We start from the raw sequence: 24,853 nt of genomic DNA, 5'->3' as shown, positions 1-24,853 counted from the left end.
GAAAGGAAGGAAGTTTCTGCAAAATGGAGGCTTCTAGAGGAACTTGCCAGTGGGAGAAGAGGGGTGAACCTTGTGGAGAGATATTCCAAGAGGGTTATTCCATGGTGAGTAGGTAGGTGAGTAGGTAGTAGTGGTTGGATGTTCTAGAGGGACAGCATGAGGCATGGTTTTGAAATCCAGAAGATCAGGAACAGGGCTGGGAGGAGAAAGAGAAAAGAATCAAAGTCAGGGGTGGGGAACCTGCAACATCAAGGCCACAAGTGGCCCTCTAGGTCTCCAAGTGCTGCCTTTTGACTGAATCCAAACTTCATAGAACAAATACCCTTAATGAAAGGATTTGTTCTGTAAAACTTGGACTCAGTCAAAAGGCTGCACCTAAGGACCTAGAAGGCCACTTGTGACCTTGAGGCAGCAGGTTCCTCACCACTGGTGAAAAGATGATTCTAAGGTCATAAACCTGGGTACTTGGGAGAAGGATATTTGTATCTTTAACAGAAATGAGGGAATGTGGAGTTGGGGAGGGTTTGTATGGAAGGTAATGAGTTCCCTTTTAGACATGCTGAAGTCAGGATGCCTGTAGGACTTTCAGAAGGTGTATAGCACCTCCATGTATATAGAGAGAAAAGGACCTGGGAGGGACAGTCATGTGCCAAGGGAACTTAAGATAGATTATAGACTTTTTGCTAATCCCCCGATGGTTGGTGCTGTCTGTACAGCGGCCAAAATTACCTTGTATTACGGACTCCAAAATGAAGAGGTTGAATTAAGTGGTCTATGGATTTCTTTCAGTTTTTGCTGACCTTGGAATATAGTCATCATTACCCCGACCTTCAGTATCATATTTTGTAGGTACTTATCTATGTTGTTTCTTGAGGAAGGTGATTGCCTTGTTTTTGTTTTTCCATCTCTAGTGCCCAGAACAGTTCCTGGCACACAGTAGGCGTTTAATAAGCTCGTTTAATTGAATTGAGTTGAATGGATGGTGATTCTATCCTTGTAACCCACTCATTTACCTTGTCCTTGTCATTTAACCTGTTCAGGGTCATCTGTCAGCATTAATGTATTGGTTGCAGGTAGTTCCAGTATGGGCTGGATCCTGGGGCAGCTTCCGCTCTCTCTGAGCTCATAGTTGTGCTGCTCTACCTTTCTGGTAACACAGAGCTGGGCAAAACATTGGGTGAGCTGGCTTCACCTGTCTGAAGGTAGAAGAGGTAACCTTGACAAGTCGAATTTAGCTCAAGGATGGTGAGTCCTCTGAGTGCTTTGTAATCTGGGGTATCACTTTCTTTGGACCCTCTCTTGCTCCCAGACGCAGGGTCTTAGAGTATCCACACTGGACTTCATGTGGTCATTTTCTATCTAGTGCTGTCATATCCATTACACCATCCCTGGCAGCACAGCTGTGACTAGCAATTTTGTTGGCCAGAACAAGCAGCATGAAACATGCCCTAGACTCAACTTTGTAATTCATGATGTGGAAATAATACAAGAAGTAATTAAGACAACTTCCATTGTTCAGGAGGGAGAGAGAAATCATAGTGACTCACAGAGATGTTTTTAGTTTCCCATTTTTACTACAATTTTTCTTGTTAAGTTATGTTGTTTCTAGCTACTGAAACTAGAAAGAGTAAATGTGTTAAAAATCTTGAATCCTCAAATTTCTATTCCCTGGGACAGAGGCCTGGCTGATCCACTCTAGTTATGGTTTTGGCTGGCAAAGCCAGGACACCTCTAGTGATGGGAAGCTTACTACCAATCGAATGAGTCTGATTTATTGATGGATAACACTGATTGTTAAGTTCTTTATACTGATTCACAAGTTGTCCCCCACTGACATCCTCAATTGCTTCTAGTTCTTCCCGCTTAGCCATATATGACAGCATTTCAGGAACTTGAAGACAACTATCAATGTCTGTTCTTCTCTAGCCTAAAGACCCTCAGTTCCTTTAGTGGACACTCATGTGACTTGCATGGTCTTGGGGACTCTCACCATCCTTGGGCACCTACCTTCAGATATGTTCTGACTTGTCAATGGCCTTTCTAAAACATGGTGCCTAGCACTGGATATGGTGCTCTAGAGCTGATCTGATGAGAGCAGAGGACAAAGGTTGCCATGTTTCTGTTACCAAAGCCAACATCATGTTCATTCGTCTTGCTACTACATTACATTTTGATTGTCACACAAATTCATATTGAATTTGTGGTCCACTGAAACTCTTACACTTTTTTCACATGAATGAACTATGTTTCCCTCATTGGGTACTTCTTCAGATGGGCACCTTGGCATAGTGGAAGAATATAAGCGATCTGGGTTGAAATTCCAGTACCACAACCTTTATGGCCTTAGACAAACTGAGGCAGAAGAGTACAATGGAAAAAGCACTGGCTTTGTAGTCAGAGGATCTGGGTTCAAATCCTTCTTCTGTGACTTACTACACGTGTGACTTTGGGCAAGTCCTTTAACCTCTCTGGGGCTTAGCTTACTTATCTTCAAAATGAGAAGATTAGACTAAATCTGAAGTTCTTAACCTTGGGTCCAGAGAGTTCCAAGGAGTCTATGGATAGATTTCAAAGGGTCTTTTAACTAGATGTGGGGAAAAAAGGACGTCTTTGTTTACATTAACCTGTAACTAAAATTTAGCCTTTTTTTTAAATAATAAATTTTTTTTAAAAATGTGATTCTGAGAAGGGGTCTGTAGGCTTCACCAGACTGACTGCCAAAAGGGTCTATGATACACAAAATTCTAAGAATCTCTAAGAACCAGGTGATCTCTGTGGTCCCTTGCAACTCTAAATCTATGACCCTAATTCACTGGCCTAAATTAGAAGTTGAATTTTAAGCTGTAACCTTGATAATCTGTGAATCTATGAAAACAGTTGTTTTTGGTTTTTTTTTTTTTTTTGCTTTTTTTGGCTAGGCATTCGGGGTTAAGTGACTTGCCCAGGGTCACGCAGCTAGTGTCAAGTGTCTGAGGCCGGATTTGAACTCAGGTCCTCCTGACTCCAAGGCCAGAGCCCTATCCAGTGAAAACATTGTATATGATGTTTCCCCCACTAGAATCTTCTCTTCCCCCTCAATCTCATTTCCCAGCTGTTGTGTAGAGCTTTAAAACACTTGTCTTAATAATAATAACAATAGCCAAGTTTTACATGAATTGTTTTAAATACATAATCTTACTTGATCCTCCCAATGGCCTTGTGAGGGAGATAGTTTATTCAACATTTAGTTCAAGTATTATTATTCCTGTTTTACAGATGAGGAAACAGATTCAGACGATGCACGTGATTTGCCCAAGGTTACCCTCCTGGTAAATGTCACAAGTAGGATTAAAACTCAGGTCTTTGACTCCAAGTGGAAGACTCCACTAGTTTACACTGCCTCCTTTTAAACATAAACAATCCCCAGCTCCTCATCGTCTCTATGTTGGTGTCAGAACAGTTGCCTTGGCAACTGACATCACCATCTTCTTCCCTGTGGGTTACCCTGCCTGCTTGCGCTGCAAATAGGAACCAAGAAAGCTTTCCTTAGGGCCCTGGGGAGGCTCTGCATCAGGCCCTGGGAATCCCTGACTTGTACTGGTAGGGAAAGTTGGAAGGAGGAGCCAGAGTGGGGCGGGGGGAGCAAGCAGGTTGGAAGAAAATAGGTGAGGGAGGGAGGAGGCGGGGTTGGCAGAGGTGTAGGCTGTGTGCCTCCTTCCCACAGCCCCAGAACTCCAGGACACTCATCGAGGCAGTAGGTCTAGTGTGAGGAGCTGAGCAGGAGCCATGGCTGCTGAGGAGGCTGACAAACCACAGCTGGAAATGCCGCTGGTCCTTGATGAGGACTTGACCAAGCAGATGAGGATACGAGCGGAGACTCTGAAAAAGAACAATGAGAAGCGTCAGGATGGAGAGAAGCTGCTGCGACCATCAGAGTTCGTGTACCGCCTGGATTTCATCCAGCAGCAGAAACTACAGTTTGAGCGCTGGAACATTACGCTGGACAAGGCCGGCAAGGTGACCATCACGGGCACTTCCCAGCACTGGACGCCCGATCTCACCAACCTCATGACCCGGCAGCTCCTGGACCCAGCAGCCATCTTCTCGAAGAAGGAGGACTCTGACGCCATGGATTGGAATGAGGCAGATGCCCAGGAGTTTGGGGAGAGGCTGTCAGAGCTGGCCAAGATCCGAAAAGTGATGTACTTCCTATTCACCTTTGGCGAGGGCCTCGAGCCTGCCAACCTTAAGACTTCAGTGATTTTTAATCTGCTCTGATATTGAACCGGGTTGCCCACTTCAATCCTTGACCCATCCTTATGGATCAAGGTGTCTTCCCTCACTCACCCTTCCATTCTCTCCTGGGGCTTGCCTTTTCTCTCCCTCCCCCAAACTATAAAAAAACTAAACATTCCACATATTTTTCTGGATGAAGGCACCTCCCCTTTTCCTCTCCTAGATCTTTTTTCCTAATGTTTGCTTGTCTCATCTTTGCACCCCCTAATTTTTTTGAACTGTCTTTTTTTCCATTCCCTTGTCTTATTTTGATCCGGGAAACCATTCCATCCCCAGCTCCTACATTCATTTCTCTTCCCATCCATTCCTTTTCTAGCCCAATTCCCTGCTCTTTTAGATCTGGGTCTTCCTCCCTTCCTCTCTTTACTACTTTCTATCTGTCCCCTCCATCAGTAACCACCCTGCCCTTTTGATCTGATCAGTCCTCTCTTTCCCTTATCCCACTTCCCTGTGTTTTGGGGAAAGGATTATATATCCCCACATATACCCTCAGTTCTTTTGCCTGGTGTTTGTCTCCATCCTGCCCCCCCCCCCCACCATCCTCTCCCTTTCCTTGTACCTCCCTTTTCGTGCAGGATCAGTGTGTCCCAGCCCTCCCTCCTGTTTTTTAGTGTGTGCCCTCTTTCTCCACTATTTCCCTCCCAGTGATATTGCTGGTCACTGACCATCCTGTTTCTGGGGGCATTGACAACATAGTTGTTGTGTCTGGTTTGAGATTGTGGGTGTGCCCAGCAGCTTTGGAGAAACTAGTCAGTGTCTTGCACACTTTTCTCCCTGATTTCTTCCCTACTCTGGAACAGAAACCTCAACTGACATCTTTGACTATGCAAGGTGGGGACAACCTTCTGCTAGCCTAGGGTATGCTATTGCACACAGACCGATGGCAGGGTTAATGGATTAGAGATGGATGCAGCTAAATGTTGGGCCAGCAAGAGTAGAAGGTTGGGCCGGGGGGGGGGGAAGACAGCAAGAGAGATCAGCTCACGTTGGGCATGTCGTGATATCCGAAGATTTGCCATTCCCTCTTCATCTAGGGCAAGAGAGAGCCTTTCCAAAGAAAGAGACCTTTAAATCTCTATTGTTTCTCTAGAGATTTTACATAAAACTATCAGTGATCTGAAGCAGGATTTCTTTTAGTGAATATCCAACTTTTCATATTGCTGAGGATCCTGACTCCTCTCTCTGGTCTATCCTATGGGCCCTAGCCTCACAGTGCATGAGCTGACATGAGCTGTCCCAAGCAGTAAGGCATAGAAGGAAAATACGCACTTGAGACATGTCCCTTTCATCTAAAAACTCCCCTTCGAGAGAACCCAGCTCTCTCAGGCTAGATACAGTAGCCTAGGGGAAGAAAAAGGCATAGAGCAGTTAATGTCGGGGTTGGACCCGGCAATAGAGGATTGCAAGGGAAAGCCATCTAGTTCCGTTAGATTTAAAAAAAAAAAGAATGCACATATATATTCATATAGATGATACACTATAGCTCTCTGTATGCTACAGAATATTGAATCTTCATATTTACAGATTATATATATATTTTGCACAGCAAAAATGTACAAATAGTTTGAGTGTTCTTCTAAGAGGCAAGGGACTTCTCTGGATGACTTTTGGAGTTTGCTTTCCAGATGCAAGATGTGGTGACTCTCAGTAGATTTCTGGTTTTGCAAAGTTCATATAAAAGACTTGCTCACCATTTCCAGCAGATGGAGGAGGGGACAAGATGGTTGGTGAAGATTTCCATCCTCAGGGAAACTCAAAGAGGGGAATGGGGAGGCTGAAGAGCCTAGTCGTTCAAAACTAGATACTGTGGCTCAGTGCCCGGACTACCGGATTCCTGCAGAGGACACTGGACTCTTTGGACTCTCCCTAGAAGGGACATTTGTTGTATAAATGGCCTTTTCCAGGGCCCCAGTCCTTGAGGATGGCTGCTTTGGACTGGGGTACTCTCTGCCCATATCCATTTGGCTACTTTATAAAAAAATTGATTAATATCCCTTGTCTTTATGTCATAATCATTTCTTCCCTCCCTCCCTTTCAACAGAGAGTAACAGCATCTGCTACAGTGACTGTATCTGTATCGGATGATGTATGCAATGTTTTTCTCCTAGTTGACTCCCTTCCTCTTGGCTAGGATGGGAGAGCTATAGTTAGTTATCTTTTTTCTGGGACTTCAATTGTCTTTGGGTTTTTGGTTTTTTGTTTCTGTTTTTTCAGTTAATCGAGTTCAACTTCCTTTCAGTAATCTCTTCATTACCTATATTGTTTTCTTGGTTCCAATTACCTTACTCTGCCTCAGTTGCAACAAGTCTTTCTATATTTCTCCAAATTCCTCAGATTCACTGTCGTATTCCATTCCATTCCCATATCTGTTCAGCTTCAATTCTGAGATTAGGAGGAGACAGATGTTCTCCGCTTAACAGGATATGTGTTACACAAGTACATATGTAGTTGTGTAACATATGAGGTAGTACATATGAAGCAGGCAGCATGGTTTAGTATGGAAAGAATCCTGGACTCTGGGGAGTCAGGATATCAAAATTATAGTGTCAGCTTTGCCACAGGCTCACTGTGTGACTTTGAGAGAGTCATTTTCCCTCCCCTGATTTTGATTTCCATTTTTGAAAAATGAGGGTGTTGGAGTAGATGATCTCTGTGACTTTTTCTAGTTTGAGTATCATTTTGTGGTTCCATTGTTTGATTGTATGACTCTAACTGGCTGTTGGCTAGTATTGGTCACAACTTAACACAACCAAATATTTAGTATCTACTATATGTGTAAATCTTGGTCTCAGCTCTCGGCAGAAAAATTGACATGTTCACTGACTCTCAGGGGTTTACGGTTTAGTAGTATAGAATGTTAGAGTTGGACAAGACTGTACATCACCTAGTTCAACCTCCTCGTTTTACAGTGTAGGAAACTGGGCTTCGGAGAGGTAGAGTTATTTCCTCTAAGTCACACAGCAAATACACGGAAGAGCTAGGACTAGGACCCAGGTTCCCTGACTCCCAATCTAGTGCTCTTTCCACTGTACTACGCCATTCAACAACAAATATACTAAAGCCTATTTATAGCTACCTGGGGTACATTTGATTTCATGCTTCCGTTTCCGGGTCATCATGGAAAGTAAGCTATTATTAGTTGTTACCTGGATCTCAAGACTAACTACTGAAATTTCCCTTTCTCTAGAGGGAATGCATTTTATTTACTAGAACTATTTTAAAAAATAAAAACGACAAGAACAGCAGCAAAAAACAAACCAAAGGTCCAATGGTGACTTCCAGGCTTCATTCACAGACTAAAACAAGAGCTTCTCCATGCTGTGGTTTACTTTGATCTGGGTCATTGTTAAGTCTGCTTTTATTTTCCACATTCTGTCTTATTAGCTTGCCATACAGCAAACACTTACAAGCAATGCTTTATCTGTCTTTGCCTTTCATTGGATCCTGCCTCCAAAGCTGTGAGGTAGGGGAGGGCAGTGATTGTTTCCCATTCAGTTTTACCCATTTGTAAATGAGGAAAAACAGGTGAGATCCCTAATCAGAAGGGGATTTGCTTGAGCTCCTACAATGAGTTAGTGGCAAAGCTGGGATCAGAATCCCATCTCCTAGTCCCTCTAGTCCATTACCCTAGGAAGCTCTCTGCTAATTAGTTCTCTCAACATGAACAAATCATTCAGCCCTTGAACCTCACTTTTGTCATCTGTCTAATGTATTACCTTCTTTGAACGACTGTTGTGAAGATGCAGTGGGATAATTCATGTATTTTAAAAATAGAAATCGCCCCAAAAAATATGAATTAGTATTGTGAACTTTATATATCTACTGGTGCCTTCCTAGACTACCTTAGGCAAGACCCCCATGGCTTTGGAACCTTCACCAAGATTAGCATGGTGTAGATGTTGGTGTGGGGTATCATTGTGGGTGACAGCTATTCCATCTTTATACTTGTGCCCATCTGGCCTCTCGAAGTCACTCCAAACTTGTATTCTGTATATGTATCCAATAAAAGTCCATATTCTCTTGTACTCCAAGGTGTGCATTCTTTCGTGGTTGGTGTTTCCTTCAGGGCCATTTTGTTACTACCTCCTACAGTTGCAATCAATTGATCAACCAGCATATATGTGTCAGGAACTGTGCTGGGTGTACAGTGATAAAAATGAAATAGTCCCTGACTTCAAGGAGATTACATTTGATTAAGGAAGACACGTACATATAAAAACAAGAGGTAGGCAAAATAAATACAAGGTAATCAGGGGAAGGGTCAGGAAGGCTTAGTGTAGATAACATTTCAGTTGAGCTTTGAAGAACATCAGGGGTCCTGAGATCTTTCTGAGATCATGCGGTTGCACAATTCTTACCCATATCATATCCCTGGGGGAAGAGAATATTGATGTTGAAAGCATGAACTTTGGTGGTGAGAAAGAGCTCTGAACGATTTCCCCAGGGGGAATGCCATTTCATCTCTCCCAGTTGATGATTTCTTCAAGCTCTTATTCCTAAACATTAGGATCATCCATATTTGGGAATTTGGGAGTTCCCTATTACTGGAGACTGGATGACATGTAAGGTTGAAGAGGTACTTGCTGTTCATGTGTGGGTTGGAATCAGTGACTCTCAGATGCATTCTGAGTCCACAAGGCATAATCAATATATACTATTAACAATAACAGCTACCATTTATATCACTATTCAAGATTAGCAAAGAGCTTGACTTATTATCTCATTTAATCCTCATAAAACAACCTAGTGAAATGGACATTGTTATTGTGACCATTTTATAGATAAGGAAACTGAGGCTTATCGCCAGTCTGGGTCAAGATTTAAATTCAGGTCTTCCTGACTCCAAGTCTAACACTAGCCGCTACTCGTGGACACTATATACCTCCCACCCTAAGACTTACAGGATGCATGTTGTATCATTACATAATCTAACAAGAGCTCACACAGCAGGTAGAAGGTGCCTGGAAATTGAAACAGAAAGCAGCAGAGTTGTGAAGTGACCTTCATCTTTGGGGATAACCTACCTATAGCTTCCTTACAAATCTTTGTCCCCCTTTTCCCATCTATGTGTAGGCCAGATGTTTTATCTGGGCCTGGTTGAATCGCTGACCACTAGGGCTAATTTCTACATATTTTCCACCATCACCCCTCGTTTTACAGCTGAAGAAATCGAGGCCAGAGAGGTAAAGTAATTTGCTCCAAATCGGATATGGACCCAGGCCCTCTGACTCCAAATTAAATTCTCTTTCTTCTGTATCATGACAATTCATATTTATAGGGCACGTTAAGGTTTATACTTTGATGTCCTCACAACATTCCTGTGGGGTCCATACAATAAATCTTGTTCCCATTTTATAAACAAAGAGTAGATGAGTTTAATGTCCCTTCTAGCCAGGCCAAGGGTGTGCTGATAAATGTTTAACAACAGACTCTTGGAGGAGATTCACACACAACACACTTTTAAGTTTAATCTGAACTATTAACATTTTTTTCCATCACTTTCTTAAGTCTAGACAGTCAACAAAACAATAAATCAAGCCCTGGTTTGTAGCCTTTGCTAATTTCCTGAATTGTAAATGCTCACATTGAAAATTTAACAATTGACTCTCTGGGGCTGTTTCTAATTGTTTCCAACATTGCCTCTAGCTCTAAAAACTATGACCCCTTAAAGGAAGTGACTTTGAGTCCTCAAAATGGGAAATGTAGAAGGGATCTTAGTCATCTAGTTATTCCCTCTAATTTTATGGCAGATGAAACAGTCCCAGTTAAGGCAAGTGATTGGCCCAAGGTCTCATGGCAAGTTCGTGGAAACATCAATATTAGAACCTAGCTCTACTGTGGCAAGTCAAGAACCCTCTTCCCCTGGAATTATAGGCTCTAGATATCTAGAACCTGGGGATGGGGGGGACTGCCTAGTTCAACTCCTTTACTTTTCAGATGTAGAAACTGAGGCCCATGTAGGTTAAGTGATTTTCCCAAGATCTCACAGGTAGTAAACACCAGAGGTGGGGATTTGAATCCAGCTACTATGATTCTAATGCTCTGTCCTCTGTATTGTATGGCCTCCTCTAAGACAGCTGGCCTCTCTTTCCTCTTCTTGCTACCACCCTCCAACATGATAAGAGGGCAAAGATAGGTACCCCAAGCTGAAAACTCTCTTCTTGTTGTTTGCCTGGGAAGGCTCTGGAATCTGGCCATGTCTGGGTTCTGAGGCCAGAGTAAACAGGAATCCCCAAAGCTTCCTCCCGTCGATTGCATCAGCCTTGGTTGTGCGTCTGGGTCCTTCTCACTCCCTCTGCTTGCCCCGAATTAAGCAGCAGCCAGGATTTTCAGGGCAGATCCCTTTCACCAAGGCACTTGATAGAAAGAGCCAGATCCCACAAACACATGCTACGAAAGACATAGGATGCCTGAAGAGCCTGAGAATCTTAGACCCAACCAATCCTGCTCCTAGAATCTGAGGATTTTAGGGTCATAGACTCTTAGACTCCCATTATTATACTGAATAGTATTGTTGATGACACTTTTTGAAAAGAACATTTTAAAGTTTACAAAGTGCTTTCCCCACAACAAGGAAAGTTGTGTAATTAAAGTCACCTGCATCTTATAGATGAGGAAACTGAGGTTCAGAGAGGGGACTTTACTTGCCCAGAGTCACTGAAATCCAAGTCTACTGATCACAATGAGCCCAGTGCTTTTCCCACTAGGTTGGGGATCCTAAATTCATAGAATCTTACAAGTGTAGCCTGACTCAGACTTTCAGAGGCAGAGGGAGCTTCTGGAAGCGTCTTATCTGATCCAGCCAGTCATCACCCTTCTGGGCTGGCCCCGCGCCAATCCCAGCCTAATAGACAGACAGACAGATAGATAGATAGATAGATAGATAGATAGATAGATGGATGGATGGATAGACAGATGGATGGATGGATGGATGGATAGATAGATAGATAGATAGATAGATAGATAGATAGATAGATAGATAGATAGATAGATAGATAGACGGACGGACGGACGGACGGACGGACGGATGGATGGATAGATGGACGGACGGACGGACGGACGGATGGATGGATAGTTAGATAGATAGATAGATGGATGGATGGATGGATGGATGGATGGATGGATAGATAGATAGATAGATGGATGGATAGACAGATAGATGGATGGATAGATAGATGGATGGATGGATAGATAGATGGATAGATAGATGGATGGATGGATGGATAGATAGATAGATAGATAGATAGATAGATAGATAGATAGATAGATGGATAGATGGATGGATGGATAGAAAGAAAGAACACTGATTAGGCATTTATGAAGTACTGGGAATATAAATATAAGTAAACAAGATAGTTCTTGCCCTCAAGGAGCTTACATTCTAATAGGGGAACACAGCATATAAAGGGAATTAGAAAGGAGGGTGGGGTATACGTCTGGTGGTATGGTATGGAGATACCTGGGAAATGACATGTAAGCCTGGTTTTGGGTAAGATAAAGGAGAAAGGTCTTTTCAGAGAGCCCAGTATATTAGGGGCCAAGTCTAGGGTTCCTGTGGGAAGAGGATGAGCATGAGGTCTGAAGTGCAGGGGGGCTCCTTACGTGGCTGCATAGATGCTACACCACTCATTTTTTTACACATAATTTTTATTTTATTTTGCTTTTTAAAAAATTAGCTAGTAATTTTTTTTCCCTTACCTCTCTCCCTCCCCCAAAGAAAAAGGAAAAGGAAAAACAAAACCCTTGTAACAAAAACTCATAGTCAAACAAGAAATCCCCACGTTGTCCTTGTCTGTCTTCTCCCTGTCAGGAGATGGCCAGGCTGCTTCATTATTGATACTCTTTGGAATTGTGATGGGTCATTGCTGCCCCGCTCATTGTCAGAGACTGTTCTATACCCACTGTGTTTTCTCATCTCTTCTCCAGATTCAGTCCTGGTCCTTATAAATATACAGTGTTTAGCATTTATTTTAAAGTTCTTTCCCTATACATTGTTACAATCATTGTATAAATCATTCTCCTGCTTTTGCTTGCATCAACTTATACAAATCTTCCCAGTTTTCTCTGAATTAGTCATCTTTGCCATTTCTTTTTTTTTAATTTTTTTTTAATTTATAGGCAGTTGGGGTTAAGTAACTTGCCCAGGGTCACACAGCTAGTAAGTGTCAAGTGGTTGGTCCGAGGCCGGATTTGAACTCAGGTCCTCTTGACTTCAGGGCCAGTGCTCTATCCACTGCGCCACCTAGCTACCCTAATGTTTGCCATTTCTTACAGCACAGTAACATTCCATTACAGATTTGCTCCACCATCCCCCCAATCAACAGGCATCCCATCATGTTGCCAGTTCTTTATGTGCGTCTTTGAATATTTTGGTGTGTATGAGACATTTCTCTCTGTCTTAGACCTCCTCGAGGAATAAGCTTAGCAGTAGAATCTCTGGGTCAAAGGGGAAACAGATCTAAGTTGCTGTTGTTGTTTTTAATGAAGGAAAGAGGGATACAGACCTGTGATGTAATTGGTGTAAAGGAAGTAGATTTCCCCTACACTGTAAATCTTTTAAGGAAATACCAGATGAACTACTTGGTCAGATATGTTATAAAGGGAATTTTTTTTTTTGGCTTGGGAATTTTTATTAAGGTACAGATTGAACTAAAGACCACTGGGGTCCCTCCCAATTCTGAGAAATCTGTGATTCAATAACTAATTAGAAAAAATTCTTAATGGTACTTGAGCTGACCTTTAAAGCCCCTTCCAGATCCAAATCTGTGATCTTATGATTCTAGTTACTGGTTTTGTGGTTTGTGGACGTGCTTATCCACATATACATCCACACAAAGAAATATACATATCACTTACTCCATCTGCTGTTAATCTCCCGCTCATCAAATCATCAGTAGCCTACTGCCTCCTGAACAAAAGCCAATCTCCTTAATCTGGCATTGGCTGCCCTACATCATCTGTCCTTTCAGCTTTATCTAGCTCTGCTCCCATTCCTGTAGTCTGTGCCCAAACTGGACTGATCACAGGCTCCCTAATCTCATCCTTCCCTCATCTCCTCAAGAGCAGGGATTGTTTCATTCTTTATCCCAATGCCTGGCACGTGGTAGGCACTTAAATCTATTAATTGATTGATTTACATAGGCCTAGAATGCATTACATCCACATTTCCACCTGTTAAAGTCCCCCATAGCTCAAATCATATATCACTCCATCCATGAAGCCTTCCCCACTTCCCTCAGCTAAAAATCAACTCTCTTTTTTCAAATTATCTCATGAAACTGTCACTCTTCTCGTGCACTGATTTTATTCAAACTTGTATCATGGTTCTATGTTTGCACCATTTTCCTACTAACCCGTGAACTCCAGGAAGGTAGGAAGTGTCTCGTCTAACCTTCAGACCTCTCCCCACTCATAGCACAAGGCTCTATGCACAGATGGCACTACATAAATGTTTATTGAATGAACACATACGCTCATATGTATATAAAAGGCAGCTTGATATGGTGGATAGCACAGTAGACTTGTTTAGGAGAACTGTATTTAAATGTCCTAGAATGGATATTTCCTAATTGAAATCATAAACCTAGGGCTAGAAAGGAACCTTCAAGACTAATCCAATTTTTTTTTGTTTTACAGATGAGGAAACTGAGGTTCAAAGAGGTTAAATAACATCCCCAAAGTCATTCAGGGAGTAAAATCAGAGGCAGGATTTATATCTAGATCTTCTGACTTCAGAGTCAGTGCCCTTCCACTGTACCAGGCTGCATCTCGACAAGTCATTGGTTCTCAGAACCCCAGTTTCTAAACCTGTAAAATGGGGAGGCATGTTTGTCCTCTGCCTCACAGGGTTGTTCAGTAAGGAAAGCGCTTTGTAAATCTGAAGTGCTCTATTGCTCCAGGGTATGGAGAGACAGCATGGCTTAGTGGAAAGAGTGCTAGATTTAGAGCCAGAAGTACCTGGGTTCAAATCCAACCTTGGATACTAGCTATGGGACTCTGGGCTAGTCATTTTGTCCTCTCTGTGGTGACTGAGTTACAGATAGGTCTCTTTGCATTGGTGGTGGTAGTTTCCATGCTAAGCAAACATAGCTCCTGGACATATTTGATGTATTATTATATACATTCTGTACATGTGTATACAAATATGTTGTCTCTAACACATACACACACGAGTTTATAAACACAGATCCATAAACCCACTTATACAAATATAACAGTTTCCTCTGAGCTTTCCCCTATAACAAAGGAAAAAAAAACATTTAGACAAAAATCTATAGATACAGTTCAAAAGTCTTATGGTGTATGCAACATTCTGTATCTATAGTCCCCCACAAATGACTACCTCCTGTGACCACACTCCCTTCCTTCTAAGTCCATACTCCTGGTCACATCTTGGTTAAAAGGAGGGTATATGAGGCCCATAGTAGCCTGAAGATACCTCCATGTAGTTCTGAGAAGCCTAATAATAATAAAAAATAGCTAATATTTATGTGCCAGGCAGCTAAGTGGCACAGTGGATAGAGTACTAGGCGTGGACTCAAGAAAACCTCAATTCAAATCTACTCTCAGACACTTACTAGCTATGTGACCCTGAGCAAGTCACTTAACCTTATTTGCCTCAGTTTGCTCATCTGTCAAGTGAACTAGAGAAGGAAATGGCAAACCATGCCAGTATCCTTGCCAAGAAAACCCCAAATGGGGTCACAAAGAGCTGGACAGGACTGAAACGACTGAACAACCGTTACTACTATGTTCCAAGCCCTAAGCACTTTACAAATATGATTTTCTTTGATCCTCCCAACAACCCTGGGACGTAGACACTATTATTACCCTCATTTTACAGTTGAGGAAACTGAGGTATACAGAGGTGAAAGTGACTTCCTAGGAAATGTCTGAGGCCAGATTTGAACTTGGGTCTTCCTGACTCTGGGCCCCGTGCTGTATCCACTGCAGCACCTAGCTCCCTGGGAAAAGTAAAGCTGGTGAGGAGAGCTTGGACGGGATCCTCTTCCTTCCTGCTCCCCCCAGCCCCAACCCTCTTCCTTGAGGAGCTGCTCTGGACCTGATCACCAAGAATCATGAGCCCAGCTGAGGATTAGGACCAGCGGAGCTCCCCTGGCTCCCCGTTCACCCCTGTCATCATGAATCCCTGGTGACTCATTAATTGGCTTCTCTGGTACTTACCAGGCTTCACGCAGAGCCTTGTTAGCTGCTAATGACCCTCACCAGGTCCTGAAGGAGATCTCAGAACTAGAGAATAACAGTAACTCTGAGGCGATTGGGAAGAGCCCTCAACATGGAGCCAGGGCCTGCATCCAAATCATTGCCCTGCTCTTGCCTAGTGATGGGCCCTTGGCACAGTCTTAGGTCCATAGGCAAAGGACCTGGCTTTATCTCCCAGTTTTGTCACTTCTGCACCTGTGTGACTTTGAGCAAGTCATTTGCCTTCCCAGGGATTGAATATCTTCATCTCTAAAATGTCTCGGGAGACAGCTCTCTGTCTACTACACTGCTGCCTTTCCTTCCCATTTTACAGAAGAGAGAACTGAGGTCTGGGGAGTTGAAGGAAATCTCCATAGTTCACATAGCCAGTAAGGAGTTGAGGCAGGATTCAGCCCCAGCTCTCCTTTTCTTCCAGTCCTCAGCCCTCTATACCGCAGTAACTCTTTGTTTTGTTTTGTTTTGTTTTTTTTGGTAAATACTATTTTGGTTCTTTTTTTTTTTTATGAGGCAATGGGGTTAAGTGACTTGCCCAGGGTCACACAACTAGTGAGTGTTACGTGTCTGAGGTCAGATTTGAACTCAGGTCCTCCTGACTCCAAGGCCGGAGCTCTATCCACTGCGCCACGAAGCTGCCCCTGTATTTTATTTTTTGAAGCCAGCTTTCAATATTCATTTTTATAAGATTTTGAGTTCTAAATTTTTCTTCCTCCCTCCCTCCCCTTCCCAAGATGGTAAGCAATCTGATATAGATTATACATGTGCAATCATAACTTTTTCTAAAATAAATTGGTTTTGATTTCTTTTGTTTATTAATATCACTGAAATTTCTCCCAGTATCCTTCATTTTCCCATATAACAAAGAATATTTTTAAAGAAAAAAATGAGCAAAACTGATCAATTCATTTGAAAAAGTCTGAAAATAAAAATAAAAGTCCATGCTCGTGGAGCCCATCTTAGCCAAGAAGTGAGTTGAGTGAGTCTTCTTGTGTCTTTTTGGCCGCGCTTATTCTTTGTAATTTCACACATTCCTTTTTGATTATTTTGTGTTTCTTGTTCTTTCTGTTTTATATGGTTGTAGTGAGAAAAGGGAATGAGCATTTATATAATACCTACCATGTGCCAGGCACTGTGCTAAGTGCTTTACAAATGTTATTTCGTTTGATCCTCACAACAACCCTGCGAGATAGGTGCTATTATTATCCTCATTTTACAGATGAAGAAACTGAGGCAAACAGAGGTGAAGTGATTTGCATAGAGTCACACAGCTAATAAGTATCTGAGGCAAAATTTGAACTCAAGTCTTCCTGATTCCAAGTGCAGTGCTCTGTGCACTATGGAACCACCTAGCTGCCTGTTGTGTGTATTGTTTTCTTGTCTACTTACTTCACTCTTTACCAGGTCATGTAAACTTTCATTACTTTTCTCCTTTCATCATGTCCATTGTTTGTTCCCGCACAGTAATACTCCATTAATTCACATACCACAGTTTGCTTAGCCACTCTCTAATTTGTAGACATTGATTTTGTTTCCAGTTCTTTGCTACCTCTAGATTTGCTGTACAATCACTATTAAAGAAAATTCTCTCTTTATCATGGGGTCATAGGTGAGGTTCATAGGGTTATAGGATCACGTATTTAAGATTTATAGATGAGGAAACTGAGGCAAACAGGGTTGAGTGACTTACCCAGGGTCATACAGCTAGTAAGTGTCTGAGGCCAGATTTGAACTCAGGTCTTCCTGACTCCACTCTATCCACTGTGCCACCCAGCTGTCTGGTATGTAGTAGACCAACCACCTGGTTTTACAGTAGAGGACCCTGAGGCCCAGAGAAGTTAGGTAATTTTCCTGATGTCACACAGCTCATAAGTTGTGGAGCCAGAATTCAAACCAAGCTCTTTGACTTCAAGCCTTACACTCTTTCCACTGTATCGTGGATTGCTGTGCACACAAACAGACTGGTAGACAAGATTAGTGTCTGGCTTTTCCAGTGGGTCCATTCCCTTCTGGCACAGCCACATCCCAGATTCCCAGTGGTACCCTTAACATTATCTATATTGTATTGTATTTTTATTTATTTTGAGTGGATAGCATTTTTCATTATGGGTCCCTCTGGAATTGTCTTGAATCATTGTTTTGATGAGGTTAACTAAGTCTTTCACAGTTGATCATCATTTTAATATTGCTGTTAGTGTGTACAATGATTTCTTGGTTCTGTTCACTTTTCTTTGCATCAGTTCATACAAGTCTTCCCAGATTTTTCTGAAACCGTCCCCCTCGTCATTTCTTATAGCACAGTAGTATTCAATGACAATCATATATTACAACTTGTTTGTCTACTCCCCAGTTGATGGGCATCCCCTCGATTTCCAGTTCTCTGCCACCACAAATAAAGCTACTGTAAATGTTCTTGTACACATAGGTTCTCCCCCTTTTTTTAATCTCTTTGGGTTACAGATCTGGTAGTGCTATTGTTGCATGAAAGGGTATACATAGTTTTGTAGCCCTTTGAGCATAGTTCCAGATTTTTCTCCTCCCAATTACATTTTAATTTGATTTCTTCACGTGGGGAGTTTTGGGGTCAGGTATGACACCTCTGATGTATAAGGCCTGTTCCATTCATAGAATCTCAGAGGTGGAAGGTGAGTCATCTGGTCCAGTTTCTACCTTTAACAACTAGTATTGTCCTCTATATTATCTCCAACAAAAGGTCATCCACAATCTACTTGACTTCTGCCAGCAGAATGTAAGTTCCTTGAGGGCAGTGACTATTTTTCTCTTGTCTTTGTATTTCCAGCATCTAGTACAATGTCTTGTACATGGTGGGTACTTAAGAAATGCTTTTTGGATTGGATTGGACTTCCAATGATGGAGGATTCACTTCCTGGTTACACAACTCATTCCATTCAGAAGCTCTAATTGTTTTTGCTAATAGGGAGCTGAAATCTGCCTCCTTATAACTTCCAGCTCATGGGATTAAAGGACCTGGGTTTGTACCTACCTTTGTTTCTAATTCACTTCATGACTTTGGGCAAGTCATTTCTCTTAGTGAGTTTTCTGTTTCTTCATCTACAAATAAGGGTAATAAATCTTGCTCCTCTTAGGATTGGATTGAAAAAAGTTTTCTATAAACCTTCAACTTCTGTAGACATTTTTATTTTATAATAATTATTACTAAGAGGATTGTCTCTTGTCTATCTCTAGGTCATCCCCAACTGGAAGGAGCAGGAATGGAACCCTGATGACCCTGCAAGCTATACGGGCATGTTCCATTTCCATTTTTGGCGTTTTGGAGAATGGGTTGATGTGGTCATCGATGACCGGCTGCCTACCATCTATAACCAGCTCATCTACTGCCATTCCAATGTTAAGAATGAGTTCTGGTGTGCTCTGATTGAGAAAGCTTATGCCAAGTACGTTCCCTTGTGCTGGGGAAGCTGTAGAGACTGGGGGGTGGGCAAGAGATTGTTGTAGCTGGGAAGTGGGATTTTGGTACCAGATGATTAGAAAACAGGTAAGTGAGAGGGTTAAAATTAGAAAGGTAAAGCATATTAGTTGTCTAATTATGGGACCCAAACTCTCCCTCTTGACATGTAGCCTGTTAAATTTTATAGCTTTTCCAACAGCCTGAATGCATAAGGAACCTTGAGAATGGGGATTGAGTCTTGTTTCATTGACCTCTGCGTTCCACTCTCGCTCAAAGTCCATGCATGATAACATGATCTTGGCATCCCCATGGCCTAGCACAGTGCCTTGCACACAGTAGGTACTTAATAAATGGTAACAGAACCACAGCATTTCAAGAGGACCCTTAGAGCACAGTATGTTGGAAGGGGCCTTAGAACATAGAATGTTAGAGCCAGGAGGGATCTTGGAACAGAGAATGTCAGAGCTGGGAAGGGCCTTAAAACTGAGAATGTCCCAGCTTGAGGAACTTTAGAACTCATCTAGTTCAATTTCTTCATTTTACTTATGAGAAAATGAAGATTCAGAGGTAAAGAAATGTGTGCAAGGTGAGACCTGGAGTAAGTAGCGGAGCTGGGACCCCAATCCAAATCTTCACACTCAGAATCCAATGCTGTTTTCATTATATTCTGCTCCCTCCATTGAAACAGCCACATGACCTGAGTTGTGGGGAGGAAGATGAGAATTGGCCTTCTCTTTCCTTTTCCTCTCATTGGATAACAGTATTGGGTGTTTCTAAACACCTAATTAGCTCCTAGGACAATGATTCCACAGCATCCATAACACATTTGGCCCTGGGAAGCAGACAGTAGGTAGATGTTGAGAAATACCTGGATGAAGTGGATATATCTCTGCTGTCCAAGAGGGGAAAGTGCTGAGATTAGCTCTGGGTGCACAGACCCTCAGTCCTTCTGCCTTCTCATCTGCCCTTGTATGTGGCCTTTGTTGATGGATGTCCAAGATGTTCTAGGAATTATTCCAAGAACTCTTCCTCTCTGAGATGTGCTCCCTGGGGAGGACGAATTCCTTCCAATGTCCCCTTTTCTTCTTCTGAAATATCTTGGAAGGAGAACTCTGGGAGATCAGGCAACCAGTTGATGCAGTGTATAAAGTGTTGAACTTGGAATCAAATCCTGCCTTAGAAACATACTAGCTATGTGACCCTGGGCAAGTCACTTAACTTATCTCAGCTTCTCAGGGGCTCTGCATATTGGTACCAGACTTAGTCCAGACCTCTGATAGGCTTTAGCTTTACTATAGCTCAGAACTCCTATTTTTGAGTGATTCCCTCAACCTCAGACCCTGTGAGAGCAGGAATTAGAGATGTGTACCATCACACCTGCCTCAGAAACTTTTCCAAGATAAATATCTCTAGTGCTTTCAGCTTATGTCTAGTTGGCCTAGTCTCCTCTCCCCATCCTGGACATCTTCCACTAGGTATGGCCCCAGTTTGTCCCTTTTTTCCCTTTCTCTATTTTCTTTCTCCCTCCCTTCCTTCCTTCCTCCCTCCCTTCCTTCCTCCCTCCCTTCCTTCCTCTTTCTTTCTTTCTTTCTTTCTTTCTTTCTTTCTTTCTTTCTTTCTTTCTTTCTTTCTTTCTTTCTTTCTTTCTTTCTTTCTTTCTTTCTTTCTTTCTTTCTTTCTCTTCCTTCCTTCCTTTCTCTCCCTTCTTTCTTTGTCTTTCTTCCTTTCTTCTTCCTTCCCTTTCTTTTTATCTAATTTTCTTCTTCTTTACTTCCCTTTCTCCTTCCCTCCCTCCTCCCTCCCTTCCTTCTTTTCTTTCTCCTTCTTTGTCTTTTTATCTTCTTTCCTTTCTCCTTTCTTCCTTTTCTTTGTATCTTTCTGTCTGGCTTCTTTCTCTTTCTTTGTCTTTCTTCCTTTTTTATCTCTTTTTCTCTTCCTTTCTTCTTTCCTTTTCTTCCTTCCTTCCTTCCTTCCTTCTTTCTTGACATGTGTTTTTCTGTGTAAAAAACAAAAAATCCCCAAAACTCCTGGAGGCACATCGATGACTCATCTATAACTTAGAGTCTTAAAGGGTCACCTGTAACCCTGGAGAGGTTAAATGACTTGCCTGGGGTCACACAGCCAGTATGTGTCAGAGCCTATATTTAAGCCCACATCTTCCTGACTCCAAGGTCAGCCCTCTCTCCACTGTGCCGTGCTATCTCTCTATTTTGTCAAAATTCTTCCTACAATGAGGCTCCCAGAACTTAATCCAGTAGCATATATGGGGTTTGACCATCTGATCAGGGCATATACCAGTAGACAGAGGGGTCATGCTCCTAAATTCAGGACTCCTCTGGGCCTGATGACCTCTTGAGGGTGTTTTCTGGATTTTTAATATGGGAAAAAATGAAAATGCTGAGCTTCATAGCTCAGGGACTACCAGAACATGATCCAGGCCCCTAAGGAAATAACATACCAAAGGCGGGGTGCTCTGAGCACAGAGGCAGGGTGAACAGAACTCTGGATTCTAAGTCTGAGGACTTTCTTTGTGACTTCTGGCAGGTCCTTTCCTTAGTTAAGCCTCTTCCCTCCTCTCTAAAAGGTAGCTGATAATACCTACTCCTTTTATTTCTCAAAGTTATTATGGGGATCCAGTAAAAGATTTGTAGACATAGGGGGAAATAAAGATTAACAATAATAATAGCTTACATTTCTATAGCATTTTGATGATTGTAAAACATTTTACGTCTGTGATTTCAGTGGATTCTCACAACACACCTGTGAGGGAGATAGGCTGGGATTATTACCCCCTTTTACAGATGAGGAAAGTAAGACATCAGAAAACTTAGGGTCCATAGTTTATATGCCTTGGAAGGAATGACTGTAGCCCTTTCTCTCCTTACTTTATGCCTCCGCATTAGGCTGATAGGCTGTTATGAGGCTTTAGATGGGGGCAATACCGCAGATGCCCTGGTGGATTTCACGGGGGGCATCACAGAGCCCATCGACCTGACAATTGAAGATTATGCCAATGATGAGACATTGCGGAACCAGCTATTTGAGCGAGTGCTGAAGGTTCACTCTCGTGGAGGGCTCATCAGTGCATCTATTAAGGTGAGAGGACTCATAGCTCAAACCATACCCCAGGCTTAAATTGAGCTCTGAACCTACCACCAACCCCTTGGAGGCCTGAGTCAGAGGGTGCACTAGAGACAGCCTTCCACATAGTTTTAATGGGGAGTTAATATGAATGTTGGAACTCCATATGTCACCCAGGGAAGCCAAGGCCCACATTCCATTATCTGGATTTCTGAGCCATTGGAGGGGTGTGTGTGTGTGTGTGTGTGTGTGTGTGTGTGTGTGTGTGTGTGTTTTGGTGGGGGAGGGTGGACATGGGACCTTGAGAGGATGCTAAAGAGAATTGAATTTGATATCCTGGGTTTAAGTCTTGGCTCTTTAATTTACTAGTTGTGTGCACTTGGGGGAAAAAAAATCTCTTTCCCTCTTTGACTCTCAGTGTCCTCATCTATAAAATGAGGATAATGTCTGCAGTATCTATTTCATAAAACTCATATGAGAATTGTATAAGATAATGAAAAGCCTTTGAAAGCCTTAAAGAGCTATCCATGTATCAGTCATTATTTTTTGCTCCGGACAGTACTGAGGGATATTATAGGATTTAAGAGCTAGAAGAAAGTAGGGGTCATCTAGTTCAACCCCCTCATTTTATAGCTGGGTAAACTGAGATTCAGAGAGAAATATGACTTGCCCACAGTCCATAGCAAGTAACAGAACCTAGATTTAGTTCCAGGTGATTTGACTCCAAATTCAGCATTTTCCCCCACTTCTTCATCTTTGGTGGTGGAAGAGAGAGAGTTGATCATGTTCCTGATGATTTCTCCCTCCCCCCACAATGTTTCCCATGGTACTTAGGCGATGACAGAATCTGACATGGAAACCCGCCTGGATTGTGGACTGGTGAAGGGTCATGCCTACGCCATCACAGATGTGAGAAAGATCCGCCTGGGCCATGGCCTGATGGCCTACTTCAAGTCAGAAAAGCTCGATATGATCCGGTTGCGAAATCCCTGGGGAGAGAAGGAATGGAATGGTCCCTGGAGTGACACGTGAGTCCTTCACATTGGAGGGTGTTTGCAAGGGCAGTGATTAACCTTAGAAATGAAAGAGCAGAGGAGGGAAAGGAAAAAAAGAGAGTTTGTTTTTCTGTGATGAGGTCAGGCACTGGGAAGGAGCTGTTATTTTTGCCAGGAGAAAGAAATTGGGGGATTTGTCCAAATACTTTTATGCCATGTATAGCCTAGATTGGGGCCAGTTTGACCATGATCATAAGTTGGTGCTAATTAGGCTAAAGTTAGAGGACAGACCAGACCCAGCTCCTTGATTCTAACCCTAGAATTGAGTCCTAACTCCAGAGTAAGCCTCGACCTTAGAATGAACAGTGACCCTGACTGATCTTAAGAGCCTTGAGCCTAACCTGAGCCCCTTCTACAAAACAGCTAAGTCTTAAAAATTTTAAACTTTTTTTTTAAAAAGGGCTATTTTAAGATGATTGTCATTTAATAAAATGCAAATGTTTATGTTATATACTATAGCTATGGGGGGAATATATTTTAATGAGATTATTATTTGTTAAGTAACAGACATTTATATTGTGTAAATTTCCCTTCTACCTTGATTTTTTTTTAAAATTAGTTATTTGTGTAAGAAATGTACCAATGCCAATTTGACCTGAGGCTTTGGAGTGAAGCTGTTCAGGTAGATAGATGTCACTATCCTATCTCCTCTTTGAAGATGGTGCTATGTTCATTAAATACTCAGGAAATATTTACTGATTGAGTGAATGAATGATAGTAATAAATAGGGTCTAAAGATTTACATTGCACTTTTTCACAGTATCTCTGTGAGGTGCAGAAGAACAAGTATTATCCCTATTTTACCAACGAGGCAAACTTCATTCCAACTTCACATGGCTAGTAAGTTGCGGAGCTTAGACTTCAGCCTAGGCAGCCTTCTTACTTTAGATACAAATGTTCTTTCCACTACATCTGCTTGGATGACTAAATGAACAAGCTACGTGATGTCCAACTACACAGTAAGTCTATACTTGGGGACCCACAGATCAGGGAGGGAGAGACCTCAGCGCTCAGAAGTGGGAACACTCAGAACTTTCCAACTCTGGTCACACTGATAGAGAAAATAATTAGGCTAGTGTTTTCTTTGGCTTGTATGGAACAAATGATTACTCATCTTACCTCAGGAGACAGGTGGTATTATGCAAGACTGATTTGTACCAGATACTGCTCTTACTGCTGCATACATTGTTGCCTTGACACCCTGCAGGGGATATTGACATTTACACTTCCTGTTATGAGAGGCTCTGTACAGGGAGGTGCTGGGAAATGTTTACAGCGAGCTCTTGGGGGGAGGATTTACACATAGCATACTTCTAAGTTTAATCTGCATTATCAATATTTTCTCCATCACCTTTTAAAGTCTAGATAATAATTAAAAAACAACAACAATAAATCAAGCCTTGATTTGTAGCATTGGCCAATTTCTGAGGTGTAAATATTACACTGAAAATTAACAATCAGCTCTCTCAAGTGGTTTCGTGTTGGCTCCAGCACAACCCTGGCTGTATAACATAGTGGGTAGGGTACCTCAAAGTCAAGATTACTTGTATTCAGGTCCTGCCTCTGACACATATTCACTGAGCAATTTTGGGCAAGTCACTTAACTTCTTAATGTCTTAGGCTTAATCTCAACATGTCCAAAGTGGAGCTCATCTTTCCCCCCACCCACAAACCCTTCCATCTTACTATTGTCGAGGGTACCACCATCCCCCCCATCACTCAGGCTCAAAACCTAGGTGTTGTCTTCGACTCTTCCTTTCTCTCTCTCTCTCTCTCTCTCTCTCTCTCTCTCTCT

At 42.3% G+C, this 24,853-nt stretch overlaps 2 protein-coding genes across 5 annotated transcripts in view; both read left to right on the top strand.

Moving 5' to 3' along the window:
• The window catches only part of CAPN5 (calpain 5), a 202,145-nt gene that overhangs the window by 156,741 nt on the left and 20,551 nt on the right, over positions 1–24,853 (top strand). For all 4 annotated transcript variants that reach the window (XM_027848186.1, XM_027848184.1, XM_027848185.1 and 1 more), the window contains 3 exons: positions 18,700–18,908; positions 21,826–22,018; positions 22,838–23,031. In XM_027848186.1, coding sequence (XP_027703987.1) covers positions 18,700–18,908; positions 21,826–22,018; positions 22,838–23,031 — 596 coding nt within the window. The remainder of the gene's footprint in view (positions 1–18,699; positions 18,909–21,825; positions 22,019–22,837; positions 23,032–24,853) is intronic.
• Positions 3,286–5,195, top strand: OMP (olfactory marker protein). The gene is made up of 2 exons (XM_027848188.1): positions 3,286–3,308; positions 3,704–5,195. The coding sequence occupies exon 2, from the start codon at positions 3,766–3,768 to the stop codon at positions 4,255–4,257; it is 492 nt and encodes a 163-aa protein (XP_027703989.1). The 5' UTR covers positions 3,286–3,308; positions 3,704–3,765; the 3' UTR covers positions 4,258–5,195.

The sequence above is a fragment of the Vombatus ursinus genome, unplaced genomic scaffold (assembly GCF_900497805.2).
Source record: "Vombatus ursinus unplaced genomic scaffold, bare-nosed wombat genome assembly UNPS02005659.1, whole genome shotgun sequence".
Lineage (NCBI taxonomy): Eukaryota > Metazoa > Chordata > Mammalia > Diprotodontia > Vombatidae > Vombatus > Vombatus ursinus.
Note: the sequence above shows the minus strand (reverse complement) of the source record. Positions and strands in the feature narration are given on the sequence as shown.